Source organism: Sciurus vulgaris (assembly GCF_902686455.1).
Source record: "Sciurus vulgaris genome assembly, chromosome: 11".
NCBI lineage: Eukaryota > Metazoa > Chordata > Mammalia > Rodentia > Sciuridae > Sciurus > Sciurus vulgaris.
Window position 1 is genome coordinate 22,426,430 of NC_136472.1, and position 16,180 is coordinate 22,442,609.

Below are 16,180 nucleotides of genomic sequence, written 5' to 3' on the forward strand. Positions count from 1 at the left end.
GATGAGAGAGAACATACGACCCTTGACTCCTGAGTGTGGCTTATATTGCTCAACATAATGCTCTCCAGTTCCATGTTCTTTCCTGCAAATGAAATTAAGTCTTGATTTTAGATAGTTTTGCGAGCATAACATTATATTTTCTATGAAGCTGTTTTCCCAGCAGGGGAGAATAACAGACTACATTTGTGCTATAAATACTGATATTTTAAAATGTTTTTATATTTAAGGTATACACATGTATACATTTATCCTTCTCTGAGAGACTGAGATAATGGAGATCTCTGGAAATATATTTTCTGTAGCCACTTAGAACTATTCATGGATTCACTGGTTAGCCACATATTACCATGTGTTCTATGAAGACTCATATGTACACGAGGCACTGCAAGTACCCTCAGTGAATGAAGTATTGATTTGTGGATCAAGGACAAGACCCAAGATGTGAATTCACGGAACTACTAAAAATGAATACTTATTGAAAAGTCCTGTGATCTAATTAAATATAGCAAATGTCTTACAGTTCATGTATTCTCAAAGGAGGTATTAGAACTGCAAAAATTGAGTTGACAAAACACAAATTAATTCAAATATACCAAGTATATTTGGTTTAATGGTACATCCTGATTAATATTTATTAAAGTTTGCCAAATGACAAGTAATATATGTTACAAGTACAAAAATGAATCCACTGTTTTTATTACTTGAATTTATGGAGTATTATATTTTACATGATATGTAAATAATATAATCATTTTTAGAACATTTGGATGAGTGAATTTAAAATTGTATGACATACCAAGAATGTGAGAATATAAGGGGACAAAGGTCTGTTATTTCCTGGAAGCACATAGGAACTTTTCTGTGGTAGTCTTGAAATTATCCCAGCATATATGTCAGAGATAGGTACATAAAGAAACCCATGTTCAGGGAAGTACCTCATCTACTGTGACTGGGATTTTTAAAATTATTATAGTGAAGAACTACATGTGGTGATTTTAAATTATGAGTATCATTTTAAAGAACTATTTTCCTTAAAAATGTATCAAATTATTTTTATGCTATAGTGTTAATTCCATGATTTCAGTGGAAACTACAGTAATATTATTTTTTAACTGTTTATAGTATCAAATATTTGACAATGTAAAGTATACATTCATGCAATTTATGTAGTATAGTTTTATACATTTACATTGTGTATATAGTATAGTTTGGGCACTCTATAGAATATTAATCCTAGTGAAATCCTACAATGACAATCAATGACAGTAAGTACACTGAACATTGCAGGACATAAGATGTGAAAAAAAGAGAATTGGGCATAGACTACTTTATACCCTTGTGTTTTTAAGAGCTATGCCTTTATCAGTGTATAGCTTTGACATCCACAGTACTCCTGAATCAGAAAGAAAGAGTAACTTGAACAAGACACATAGAAGGTTCATCATAGCTGGACTCTAGAGAAAGCTCATCTGTACATGTTCTGCCCACTACCAAATCCATGAGAATAGTATCTTCTCACTTTCTTTCCAAATATGTTCCTATATAGGTAAATATTCCTAGTACTTATATATAATGAAATAGATAATTCCTTAGACATGCAGGTTTATCTTACACCTTGAATGTGTTCATAAGTTACAGAAATACTGTTCTTTAAACCTGGATTCTGTCAATAGTTCTTATTGGATTAATACAGATTCTAATTTGTTTTGATGCACTGCTCATGGTGAAATTATGAGGAACATTAATAATAGCCATACTACAGTGACAAACCACATCAATGTTTATAACAGCTCAATCCACAATAGCTAAACTATGGAACAAAACTAAGAGTCCTTCAACAGATCAATGGATAAAGAAAATGTAGTACATATACATATATACAAGGGAATATTATTCGGCTTTAAAGAAGAATGAATTATGGTATTTGCTAGTAAATGGATGGAGTTGAAGAATAACATGCTAAGTGAAATAAGCCAATCCCCCCCAAAACAAAGGACAAATGTTTTCTCTGATACGTGGATGCTAATTCACAGTAGTGGGGCGTGCTAGGGAAGAATACAGTTACTTTAGGTAGAGGGGAGTGAAGGGGTAGGAAGGATTGTAGAGTGAAGGAGACATTATTACCTCATGTACATATATGATTTCATCACCAATGTGATTGTACAACACGTACAATCTGAAAATGAAAACTTGTACTCCATTTATATGTGATTAATCAAAAAGCATAAATCATTCTACCATCATGCCTAATTAGAATAAATTTTAAAAATTGAAAAATAATAATAATAGCTCTCATTGTTTCAATTTTACCAGGTGCTCAACAGCACTCACTCAAAGTACTGGCATTCAATAAAAATGCCCCTAAGAAGTAGATTTGTGGGTCTCTCTATGCTAAAAAATGATAAAACAGAGGCACAGGGAGGTTTATTCAGTTGCCCATGCTCCAATGGAGAGCAAGTGGATGAACCTGGGATTGGTCCAGAATCTACAGTGTTCATCCAGGTTCTCTACTTTCCATTCATGAGTGTCTTGGTCCTCTGTTGATAACTACTGAATGAGAAATTTAGAGTCATTATTTAGTCACCATAGTTACCACCCACTGTTTACCACTAGCTAGCACTTTTAAACAGTAATAACCATGGAAATTTAATTTAATTCTGCAAATCTTAAAATTGAAAAAAGTAAAAAGAATAGGAAAAGGTGAAGTCAAAACATTTATAGTGTTGTGGTTGGACAGAAAATAATTCTGATTTCATATAGTTCATTCTCTTTATTTTCCAATGTGAAAATGGAGACATATTTGTAATTGCATTTAGAAAATGACAAAATCTCCTACCTTCTCATGCTAAGTATGGACATTTCCTCTAGTGTGCTGCCTTTTGGAATCCGTACAATGCAGTTCTGTTTGTAAGCACTCTCTGTACTAAGAAACATTAGCTAGAATGCCTTGTTCCTCTGTTCTTTCACTTTTCAGTTTCCCATTTCTTCCTTCCTTACCACCCAGCTCACCCCAAGAGTTCTGAAAATAATGTACTAACAGCTGACACAGTAGGTGGTGAGGGTGACACTTGAAGGATTACTTCATTAAAATTAAAAATGCTGAAAATCAGGATAGTGTATGTAAATGTGTAAAGAATGTGGCAGAGGCAAGAATACAATCCATAGAATCATAGACCCTGAAAATGTTGACATTCAGGACCCCATAAAGTAATTGGTACACAGGGGGAAATGTGCCCTATCATTTTTGCAGTTATTTGATATAGTTCAGGTCCAGTTTTCAAATTTAATGAGAGGTATATGAAGACTGAATGTCATTAAGACATGCACAGTGGATGTCTAGTAGTGCACTTACATAGTGTTGAGCTAGATTTTGCAGAAGAGGTGATATTTTTGGTACTACACAGATTATCTTGTAAAGTTTTCCCCATAAATACAACTAACTCAAAGGACTGACTCTACAATACTTTGTATGTTTAGGGTTTATGCCACCATTATCCAATAGGAATCTTGAAAGCAGAAACTCTTTTCCTGTTCATGATTGCTGACTTCTGTGCCAAGAAGAAAGATGACTGAAAGAAGATATTAAATGTATGAATGACAGTGGGGCCTTTGCCTACCCTTCTCCACAGACACCCACTGAGATCTTAGGATAGAATCTCTTACTTGTAAGTCCATCAAAATCATCCAAAGGGAAACACAATTGTCAAGGGAAGGTCTACTGGGATTCTTAGAAGAGGACCAGAACAGGTGCTCACTGAGTGTTCACAGTGTTTTCACCACAGCAGAAGACAGAAAGATGAAGGTGTGCTCCATGACAGAGGGGATTCATGTCCTGTTCAGTTCCATGGCAGGTGCTGTTCTCTGAGCTCTCACCTCTGAAACAAGCCTCATGGGAGAGTGAATGGGACAGAATAACAATGTCACAGAATTCATCCTCCTGGGCCTCACCCAGGATCCTGATGGACAAAAGGCATTATTTGTCATGTTTTTACTCATCTACATTGTGACGATGGTGGGCAATCTGCTCATTGTGGTGACCGTCATTGCCAGCCCCTCCTTGGGCTCCCCTATGTACATCTTCCTTGCCTATCTGTCACTCATGGATGCTCTTTATTCCAGTGCCATCTCACCCAAGATGATTATAGATTTACTCTATGATAAAAAGACAACTTCCTTCCCAGCATGTATGGGCCAGCTATTCACAGACCACCTGTTTGGGGGTGCTGAGGTCTTCCTTCTGATGGTGATGGCCTATGATCGCTATGTGGCCATCTCTAAGCCACTGCACTACTTGAGCATCATGAATAGGCGGATTTGCATCCTCCTGTTGGTGGTGGCCTGGGTGGGAGGTTTTGTACACTCTGTGGTTCAACTTGCCTTTGTGTACAATCTCCCCTTCTGTGGTCCCAATGTCATCGACCACTTTATCTGTGACATGTACCCATTACTGGAACTTGCATGCACTGACACCTACTTTATAGGCCTCACTGTGGTTGCCAATGGTGGAGCAATCTGTATGGTCATTTTTATCCTTCTTCTGATCTCCTATGGTTTCATTCTAAACTCCCTGAAATCCTATAGCCTGGACGGCAGACGAAAAGCCCTGTCTACCTGCAGCTCCCACATCATGGTGGTTGTCCTCTTTTTTGTTCCCTGTATTTTCATTTATGTCAGACCTGTTTCTACCTTTCCTATTGATAAACCCATAAGTGTGGTTTTCACAGTTATCACTCCCATGATGAATCCTTTAATATACACCTTGAGAAATGCAGAGATGAAAAACGCTATGAAAAAACTCTGGTGTAAAAAGTTAACTGCAGGTGAAATAAGAATGGATCTCCCACGTTGAATCCTTTGGATACTAATTCTAATACAAGAAATGGGTGGTAAATATTTGTGTGGTCAACTCAATGTAGTCTCCAGGGATGCTTCTCTTTACTCATAATTATCAAAGAGTAGAATAAATTATCTTTTGAGTGTAGGATCAAATTGGAAAAGAATTAGAGCTGATGAATAAAAGGTATGGGTGTTTATTCTAAGCAAAAACAAAATGAAGCTAAACTAAAAATTCATTCTTCAACTTATCTTGAAATGAGACTTTAAATAAAGTGTCTATTAAAATTCAAAAATTTGGTGTCACCCAAATTAATCAGAAAGAAATTCCAGATAAACTTCTGGAGCCAGAAGATTAAGTCTTAAATTTTAATATTCATTATTCTATTAGCATGACACATTTCTTTAGCTGTATATATATTTTGTTTTAAGATTAATTTTCTGTTGGGGTCAGTGTCTATGAATTTTTAGTTTATGATATTTGGATGGCAAATTATTTTTGTTCAAGACATTAGTAGGGAAGACTTTGTCAGTGGGGATGTCAGTGATGAAAACAGATTTGAATTATTTTGCAGTTACTTGTTTTAGAAAAACATCTAGTCCAAAAAACATTATTATTACTGTCTACACTAGTGATCATGTGCAATTTTACCCCTCATTGAAGAACATGTAAAGCTTCTTATTTTGTCTTCATGATGTTAAAGATATTGTTAAAGAAATAACACTTTGCATAGCATCCTGTCCCTTTAAATTTGTATTCAACTTAAATATGTATAGTTTTAAATTTGGTGGAGTTGGGAAGGATGGTAGATTGAGACAGATATTATTACTTTATATACATGTATGAAAAAATTTTTAAAAATAACACTATCAAAATAAAATAATGAAAAAGAATAAATAAAAGTAAAAAATAAATTTGTTATGACATAAATGAAATTTTGTTTACAATTTTGTGCAAAAACCCAGTTTTCCTTGGTCTGCAGCCATCTTGTAACATCACAAAGAAGATGGAATTGCTTTCATTACAATATGGATCATCTGTATGCTTTGTAATTGTTTTCTAATTGAAAGAAATTCTTTCATGTACCAAAGGATGTTTATGCATTGCGTTTCACAGAGAATAGTGTTTCACAGAGAATAGTATACACCCCCACTAACAGTGTATAACAGTTGCATTGCTCTACATCCCCACCAATAGTGCCTGCTGACGTGAATTATTTGAATTCAAGACTGTGACCTCATTGTGATTTTAGTTTGTAATCCCTAATGTTACTGAAGCTCAACATACTCGCATTTGGAGAACATCCATTTTTTTCTAATCTTCTATGAAATGTGTATGTATGTTTTTTGCTAAATTTCCACTTTTTTCCATTAGTTTTTAATTGTTGAAGCCCTTTAGGAATCCTGTGTACAAATTCTGTATAAATTGTCTGTAATGTGAATTCTCCATTTTTGTTTTATATTTCTACAGTAGTATCCTTTCATTTGATGGATGGGAACTTTTTAATCTTATTTTTGTTTTTATTTTGATATCTTTTATTCATTTTCAAGTTGATAAATAAAAATTGTACATATTTATGACATAAAGTGCATTGTTTTAAGCTATGTACACTTTATAGAGTGGCTCAGTCATAAACCAAGTTAATGCATTACCTCAGATAATTAGAATTTTTGAAGTGAGAAGACTTCGGATCTACTCTTTCACCCATTTTCAATAACACTTTTTATTAACTGTGATCACTGTGTTGTATAATAGGGCTCTTGAACTTGTCCCTCTAGTTTGATTGAAAATATCTATCCCTTGACCAGCATCCCTTAGACCAATCTCTGGTAACCACCTTTCTGCTATTTCTGAATTTAGCCTTTTAGATTCCACACATAAATGTGAATTCAAAATGTTTGTATTTGTAACCTGACTTATTTCACCTAACATAATGTCCTGCAGTCTCATCCATGTGACTATACATGAAAGAATTTCCTTTTTTTATGGCTGAATAATAGTCCCTTGTGCATATACCACCTTCTCTTTGTCCATCCATCCATCCACTGATGGACACTTAGCTTGATTTCATAACTTTTCTATAGTGAATAATGCTGCAGTTCATGCCCTGTAGGTGTAGACTCAGGAGTGGGATTGCTGGATCTATGGTGGTTTCATTTTTAATTTTTGAGAAAACTCCACACTTTGTTTATTGAATATGGAAGTACTAATATATAATCTTACAGTGTGCAGTAAAAGCTTCCCCTTTACTCAAATCCTCAGCAACAACCTGCTGGTCTTGAGAAATGATTATTCAGATTCTTTGTCTATCTTATCAGATTGTTTGTTTTCTTACCATTACTGCTGTCATTATTAATTTTCTTTTGTTTTAAAACCATTTGTAACACATTTCTAAAACAAAATCCTCCCATGTTCACTATATCTAATGTTTAACATTTATGTATTTTTATACTATCTTCTTCAAATTGATTATTTCTATGCCAATATCTTTTCTTTTAGTTCATGTAAATAGATTTTGATAAAAGTCCCACCACTCAACACTCATATTAAAATAATGTACAGTTGGGGATATTGCTCAGTTGGTAGAGTGCTTGCCTTGCAAGCATAAGGCCCTGGGTTCAATCCCCAGCATCACCAAAAAAAAAAAAAAAAAAAAAAAAAAAGGTAATAATGTAGAGGGAAATGAGGAGGGGAGAGGGCAGGAGAAGGAAAGATATTGGAATGAGACAGACATCATTACCCTATGTATATGTATAATTATACAAATGATGTGAATCTACACTGTGTAAAACCATAGAAATGAAAAGCTGTACCCCATTTGTGTACAAAGAATTAAAATGCAGTCTGTAAAAATAAAATAAAAAAATTCCAACATTATTATTAGAATTTCATAAGGTTGCATAAATCTACAAGGATTTTTGACCAGTAATATATTTAATGCATCATTATGCTGGAAAAGAATTGACTAGTTGATCACAATCACTCATTCTATTTGGCAACATGAACTATTATTTAAGACTTTGAGATTCTTCAGCAATTCTTTTGGTTTGTTTCCATAATATAAATATTTCACTTTTTTGTTTGAGTTTATATTTTGTATTTTGGGTTGCCATAACTAAAGATATCCTTTCTACATTTTAATTTTTACATCACTGTTACTTGTATTTAAGAAAGTCTAATCTTGAATTCAATCACTTTACTCACCTTCCTTCCTTAAAATGACAGCTTTTTCAGTTTACTCTTTTGGATTTGTTTGATTAAAAAAATGATACAATCTTAAATAATTATTTTTGTTTCCAGTAATTTCTTTGCAGTATTTTTGGTCAACCCTAGTTTGACATACATTCTTTTTAAGGTGAAAATGTGGTTTATGTGGATGTGCTTACATACTGCTAACCTCAGGCGGAATATTACTACATTACAGTCATCCAAGTTTGGTCCTAAAAGAGAGAAGTGAAGACAATATTAAGGGTTAAATCTAGAATGCTGCTTTGAAGTTAGTCACCATGTCTGTACAGTTTATTTTGACTTCGAATTTCTCTTCAGTTGTGTGATTCAGTATTGCATTAACAATTTGAGAAGCCTCTTTGTGGAATGTGTTTCAAATTTGATTCTTTCTTATGAGGTTAAAGTAACACATATTTGACAGGCATTCTGTATCCTGGCTCATCTTTGCTTGTATCTAGTTACTTGTTGAATTAAGGATCTCGAGGTTCAGCCTAGTTACCTTGAACTGAATCTCTGAGACCATCTCTACTGCAGAATAGTGGTCTTCAAAGTGACTACATTCATATGACTCTCTCTCTGTATAATCGTTTTGTAACAGGTGTTGCTCTTTAGGGCACACACTAATAAACCACATGCATCTGAATCTCCACAAGAAACAATTGCTTTGGAGAACTCCATTTACAAGTTTTTGTTTTTTGCTTCTTTGTTCTATGGAAGGGGCCATGAGTTGAATTGTTTTATTTTCATTTTCTCGTTTCTTATTACTGTTGCTTTTGGTGGAGTTACAATCATTTATGTTTTGGCTTTAGTTTGTTCCTCAGTTTGACTTCCATGTGGAGATAGTGAGAGTTGGGAGTTCTGGGTGTCTCAGACCATATTTAGTACACAAGTGCCTGCTATTATATTTTTTCATTTTTTGTAAAGTAAAAATGTAAATGGGAAACAAGAATGAGAATATCATATACTGTATTGTTCTTTGTTTCCAAGAAACCCTTATTTTCTCCTTTCCTTCCTTTCCTTTGCCATCAAGTCTCCCAAGAGCATTTTTCACTGGGGTTGTTTTCATCTTCCCCAGAAGCAGTGCCTTTTCGAGAAGGACATGTCAAAGAGATTTGCTCTTGCTCTTAGATTTCTATTTTTCTATTGATTTTCCCAAAGTTATCATCCAGAAGAAGCATCTGAAAATAAAGAATGACCCTGGAAGGATCATGTGGAAGGTATCCATTCTCTAGTGGCACACTCCCTGAGTGAATTTAATTTGGGACGAGTGACCTTGTGGACAATTGAACATCTCAGTGAAGGACTTTTGCTATTCATTGTTATTAAATGCCTAGTCAGATCTCGCCTTACCTGGGAGAAAAAAATTCTCTTTGGGTATTAATGTAACTGTCAAGAGGTCACTTCAATTCCAGACATGAGCTATATTCACACTCTCCTGTTGATGCTTTCAAAATACCCAAAAAATTTTATGTTTTATATTCTTCAATACTGTACACTATTGACTAAAAATAGGTTTATTTGGTCAGCAAATAGCAGTGAAGTTTTAATTTTTTTTGCTTCTGGATATATTTTCTCAATAGCAACTTTCAAATTTGATGATACTTTAAACATAATGACTAATTGTTCTTGAAGACAACTTTGGATAAATCCATGATTTAATCTGTAAAGTTTAATATGTTTTTGAGAGCACAAACAGGCTACAGTAGTTTTCTTTTCGTGTGACAAAACATTTATAGCAGTCCCATCTGGATTGACATGGTGGCAGTCCTGATTAACTCCATCAGACTCAGCCATCATCTTTTGGGACCAAGGTAAAACTGGCAGAAGCTTGGATTTGGAGTAAGTGACCAAGGAGGAACTAGAAAATCCAGGTTATGTGTTTACAACAGCTAATCACTACTGTGATTAGTAGGGAAGCACACGTTTACTCAAGTGAATTATATATCTTTCTTAAGAAGTATTTTTTTTAAATTTACCTCAAAAGTTTTATGTCAAAACCACAAAGGGAGTAGATCCATTTTCTTCATTTCTTTTTTTTTTTTAATTTATTTTTATTGTAAACAAATGGGATACATGTTGTTTCTGTTTGTACATGGAGTAACAGCATACCATTTGCATATTCATAAATTTACATAGAGTAATGATGTTGATTCATTCCATTATTTTTTTCCTTCCCCCCCACCCCTCCCACCTCTCTTTTTCCTCTATACAGTCCTTCCTTCCTCCAGTCTTGTCCCACTCCCACCCCCATTAAGTGTCATCATCCGCTTATCAGTGAGATCATTCCTCTTTTGGATTTTTGAGATTGGCTTATCTCACTTAACATGATATTCTCCAATTTCATCCATTTGCCTGCAAATGCCATAATTTATCATTCTTTATAGATGAGTAATATTCCATTGTATATATATACCACAGTTTCTTTATCCATTCATCAATTGAAGGGCATCTAGGTTGGTTCCATAGTCTGGCTATGTGAATTGAGCTGCTATGAACATTGATGTGGCTGTATCTCTGTAGTGTGCTGATTTTATGTTCCTTTGGGTATAGGCCAAGGAGTGTGATAGCTGGGTCAAATGGTAGGTCCATTCCAAGTTTTCTAAGGAATCTCCCACACTGCTTTCCAGAGTGGCCTGCACTAATTTGCAGTATCACCAGCAATGTATGAGTGTACCTTTTCCCCACATCCTCTCCAACACCTATTGTTGCTTGTGTTCTTGATAATCGCCATTCTAATTGGGGTGAGATGGAATCTTAGTGTAGTTTTGATTTGCATTTCTCTTATTACTAAAGATGTTGAACATTTTTTCATTCATTTTCTTCATTTCAAAGAATGTTACTAAAATACATACAATGGCAGTAAAATTCTCCATATTTTTTATTAGAGGTATTTTAAATAAATACTAAACAGAGAAAGCTGGTGGTACAATAAAATAATATAGAACGAAATTTTTACTATCTTTAATGTTTTTATAGTATAAAACATATCATGTGCATTTTTTATCATTTAGAGAATCTAACAATTTGTTTTTTACAAATTGTTACCCTGCATATTGCATGAATGTTATTCTATTGTAAGTATGTACCTCAGTTTGTTATTCATGTATTAGTTGATGGACATTTGGGTTGTCTTTACCTTTGGGTATTATAAATAATGCTGGTATTAACCTCGGTGTATGAATGTTTTTTCTGGTCTTTTGTCAGTATGCTTTTTATGTATATGCCCCATGTGACATTGAATATGTTAAACTCCATATTTGCATATCAATTGAACATTAAAACTTACATTTTGAAGTATAATTAATAATCTCTTATGAAATGTGGAATCTCATATTCAAAGAAATTCTATTCATAAACCCACTTTTACCTATTGAAAGGATGCTTTAGTGGGAATAGAAGTTATGAATTTTGTTAGGTAGAAGATCTACCTAATCTTAAAGAAAATGCCTTTCTTTCTATGGATCAATCGTATGGATATTTTCTCAAATCTAGGGTCCTAAAAATATAGTGAATGCAACTGGGCACATGATATTATGCACTCTTTTACCCTCTGAATTAAAAATTATTCCTGAGTTGAATTTCAAAGATGATTTGATTTGTGGAGAAAGAAAAAGCAATGGATTTTCCTACAGTAATGTGATTGGTAAGATAAGACAGTCTGCATACCTGTAAACAATAGTGATTTAATAAATCCATCTATCCTCCAGTAATGCTCCAGTGGGTACATAAGAGAGCAAGCTTTGGGGGAAATTCATACAAATCTACAAAGATGTGGCTTTAAGGACAGTAACACAGGGGAAACAAATGAGAGTAAATAATATTTTTGCACTTATTGTATTTATTATTTACCAGATAGTTTTTTTGAGATCTTACTTGATTTTCCATATTGGATCCTTAAATTTTTTCTATGTGTTAGATACTCTTACAATATTTATTCTGCAAACAATGTTGAGTAATTTTACTAAAGTCCCACAATGGGGAAAACATAATTCTGAGGCTTAAATTCCAAACGAGAATTTAGAAACTGGACATGTCAAAAGATTCACTAATGCCGGCATCCCAGTCAACCTTTGCAAAAATTATTACACACATACACACAAAAAACAACCAAACAAACAAATAAAAAATGGGCAAAACCCTCCATAGATACAGGCAAACCACACTCCTTCTCTTAATTTGTTATAAAAATACATTCAAATGTATGAAGGTTTTACAAACAAGCAATTTAATTTTCTATGTTAAAATTAAGTAGGAAAAAATGTTGTATTAATTTAAAATTCACTTATTTTAAAATTATCTAATGAGTTGATTGATTTTATTAGGACCTAAAATTTTACCTGTATCATTTCTATTATTATTCATCTTTGGAAAAAGCTGTTGCTTATAGCATGATTTTGTCACCACAGTGATAAGTATAGAATGTTGTGACATTCAGACAAATCAATTATTTTCAACAGTCTAGAGTAATAATGGGCTGCAGGAACACTTTTAAAAACTGAAATATTTATGGAGCAGATACAATGTGGTATATAATGAAGTGCTTGTAAGTATATGACTGTCAACAGGAGAGACCCTCCTACCAGAGGTTATCTCTAAATGCTCAGAAAGCTCCTGTGAATGTCTTTACTTTCCATTATAACATAGATATAGAATCATAACTGTGAATGAAGACAATTAATTTTGTATATATGCCTTATCAGAAACAGAAAGATGGATTTTTTTTTTCTTTAGGGCAGTTGTTTTATTCCTGCTGATACATATCTAAGTTCAAAATCTGATTTTCCCATTTTTCTTTGACCTGTAAGATAAAGATTTCCAGAAACAAATGCTGATACTAACGCTCCCTTTAGGGCACCTCCTGATTGATATATCTGGATATCTTAGGCATCTCTACTCTCAAGTCATTCAATTTTTCATGCCTCCAACAAACCGTTAGAATTGTAAAGCATATTTGTGTTCTTCAGCTCTGCTCTTTGCCAGTTGACCTGCTTTCTCTCAGTTATCTCTTATTTTCTTTTTGCCCCCAATTCTACTCTTCCTTAGATGTTTTGAGAGTAGCGTTGCTTTCATGGAAACACAAAAGATAGACTATTCCCCTGCTTTCATAATGACCATCCAGAAATGTAGCACCTGAAATGGGGCATATTAAAATAATTCTTTCAAAAGGAAATTTCACATATCACACATAAGACTAGCCCAGGATCGTGGCTGCACAGTCTGATACAGGATTTATTTTCAAGTAAGAATGAATGTCTTTAACTCAGCATAAACTCAATAGCCAAGAGCTACTTATATAAACAAAATGCTTCCTGAAATGATGACTTATAAAAATGTAATCTTTAGAGTAGGCTAAGTCAACTGGATTAATACAAAAAAGGTCTATCAGAAAAATGTGACGATGTCATTTCAGAGAATGTTGTCAATGATAAGTATTCAGGAACTCATACATGTAAAAACAAACACAGTGTTTCCAATAAGGAATAAAGATGGGACACAAGTTTCACAGAATGACTTAGCTAAAATAAACAAATATTTCCAGAATCTTAATATAGAGTTCTTTCTACTCTCCCTTGATTCTGTATCAAATTTTTGACATTCTGAATTGATTCCCGGTTAGCCATTATCAACTGTAAACAAATTTGAAAAGTGGGTACAATATGTATGCAGTGCCCATCCACTTTGACATAATACTGAGTTTTTTCTCTTTAATAACCTAGGTTGCTATAAATGTCAGTTCAGTTTGTGTGTGTGTGTGTGTGTGTGTGTGTGTGTGTTTTAAAAAAAATCTGTCCTTTCATTGAATTTTCAATGGCTGGAAATGAGTTAATATATTTATTTTTGCTCATTTGATCTCTGGTGAGCTGTGAAATTAAGATTAATTAAATAAAGTTTAATAAATATTCACTGAGCACTCACAGTGTCCCTGGTTATTTAATTGCCATGAATTATTCCTAGATTCCTGGAACTTGTAGGAAAGTACTAGGTTGGCAAATATCTAAACAGTGACTTGTAATTTTATGCTCTATTTAATGGATATTATTTTATATAAATACAAGGAGCGAAAGTCATTACCCATGAGCTTGTTTTCATGGTAGATCTTGGAGGATGGAAATGTCATCAGGAAAATATAAGGCCTATATAATGCTACAAATGCGGTCTTCTGAGAAATATTTAGGAGAATGTGACTTTATAATTGTTAAGGAGATAGTGTTGCAGATAAATCCTTTCACATATGTTTGCCATCTAGAATCCTTGAAGTCTCATCATTGATGCTGAAGGAAGAGATTTATGAAAATAAGTACAATAATTGTGGGAAAAATCCCAAATGCTCCTTTTCTATTGCTTTCCTCTATGTGAGTCCATGGGGAGAAATACTGCTAAGAAAGCCATCATACTTTCCTTGCTGTGTGTTTCCTTTTCAGTTAGTGCACACAGTGATTGCTCTGAATTGTGGGCTTCACTGTGGCATATTCCCACCTGTGTACTACATGCTCTGGTCATTTCCAGTTTTAAAGTAGAACTTGGAATCATCTCAAATTCATTTTTGGCCTCTTCTTTGCAGACTTCTGTCATCAATTTACCACATTCTGAAGAACACATGGAAAACAGGAACAATGTGATTGAATTTATCCTTCTGGGCTTCATCCAGAATCCAGAAAGGGCAAAAAGTTCTGTTTGTCACATTCTTGCTCATCTACATTGTGACCATAATGGGCAACCTGCTCATCATGGTGACCATCACAGCCAGCCAGTCCCTGGGCTCCCCCATGTACTTTTTTGTGACTTTTTGTTTTTATAGACACTGTCTATTCTGGTGCCATTGCTCCCAAAATGGTAATAGATTTGCTTTATGAGGAAAAGACCATTTCCTTCCAGGCCTGTATGACTCAAGTTTTCATAGATCATTTATTTACTGGGGCTGAAGTCATTCTCCTGGTGGTGATGGTCTATGATTGAGATGTGGCCATCACAAACCTCTTCATTACTTGATCATCATGTATCAGGCAAGTGTGTTTCTCATGCTGTTGGTGGCCTGGATTGGAGGATTTCCTCCACTCCTTAGTTCAGTTTCTCTTTATTTATAAACTGCCTTTCTGTGGCCCCAGTGTCATTGACAACTTCGTGTGTGATATGTATCGCTTACTGAAACTTGCTTGCACCAATACCTACCTCACTGGTCTTTCCATGACAGCTAACGGAGGGGCAATTTGCACTGCAAACCTTCTTAATTCTCCTAGTTTCTTACGGGTCATATTACACTCCCTGAAGACCCATGGTCTGGAGTGAAAACACGAAGCTTTCTACACCTGAGCGTCCCACATCACTGTGGTCATTTTGTTCTTTGTCCCCTGTATCTTCCTGTATGCAAGGCCCAATTCCACATTTCCCATTGATAAACCCATGACTGTGGTTTTAACTTTCATAACCCCCATGTTGAACTCTCTAATCTACACCTGTGGAATGCAGAAATGAAAAATGCCACAAAGAAGCTTTGGAATTAAAAAGTGACAGTAGCTGGGGGAGGGCTGTATCCCTCCTGCAGAACCTGACCTTCCTTCCTTCTCAGAAGCAAACAATGCTTCAACTTTCCATCAATCCATTTTTATATCCATTCTGCTTTGGTGATTTAGTCTATATATTCTGAATCATCCATATAAATTAATCTTTAAGTGGAATATGCTATGGCCTTCCAGATAATTTTGTGGACAACAATATCTTTTTATTACAAGTTCTTTAATTTTCTTTTCTCTTTTTGAACTTGAAAGTTTATTTTTGATTGACATATGATAATTGTATATGCTTATGGGATACAATATGTGGTTACATCCATGTATATATTATAAATTTCAGTCAAGCTAATTAACATTCATTACCTCTCTATCTTATCATTTCTTTTTTTTTTTTTTTTGAGAGCTGAAAATTTGTTTTATGTGTGGTTTATGATGCCTCCTTACATTAAAAAAAAAAAAAAAAAATGTGGCCCAATAGAATTGTTCTCTTTGGTTCAAGAAAAGGACATTTTAAAGTTCTCATTGCTAAACTTTTAATCTAGCAGCTATGGATATAACTCAGTGGCACAGTGCTAGTCTAGAAAGCATGAGGTTCTAAGTTCAATTC

At 34.3% G+C, this 16,180-nt stretch overlaps 1 protein-coding gene and 1 pseudogene across 2 annotated transcripts; both read left to right on the forward strand.

Annotated features, from left to right (window-relative positions):
- Positions 1-3,901: 3,901 nt before the first annotated feature.
- LOC306639765 (olfactory receptor 4A16-like) lies at positions 3,902-4,849 on the forward strand (the record flags this gene model as incomplete). The annotated part of the gene is made up of 1 exon (XM_079103515.1): positions 3,902-4,849. One exon carries the CDS (start codon positions 3,902-3,904, stop codon positions 4,847-4,849), a length of 948 nt encoding a protein of 315 aa, XP_078959641.1.
- Positions 4,850-14,660: 9,811 nt separating this feature from the next.
- On the forward strand, positions 14,661-15,612 carry LOC306638930 (olfactory receptor 4A15-like; annotated as a pseudogene). The gene has a single exon. The product of its transcript is annotated as an olfactory receptor 4A15-like (transcript).
- Positions 15,613-16,180: the final 568 nt, after the last annotated feature.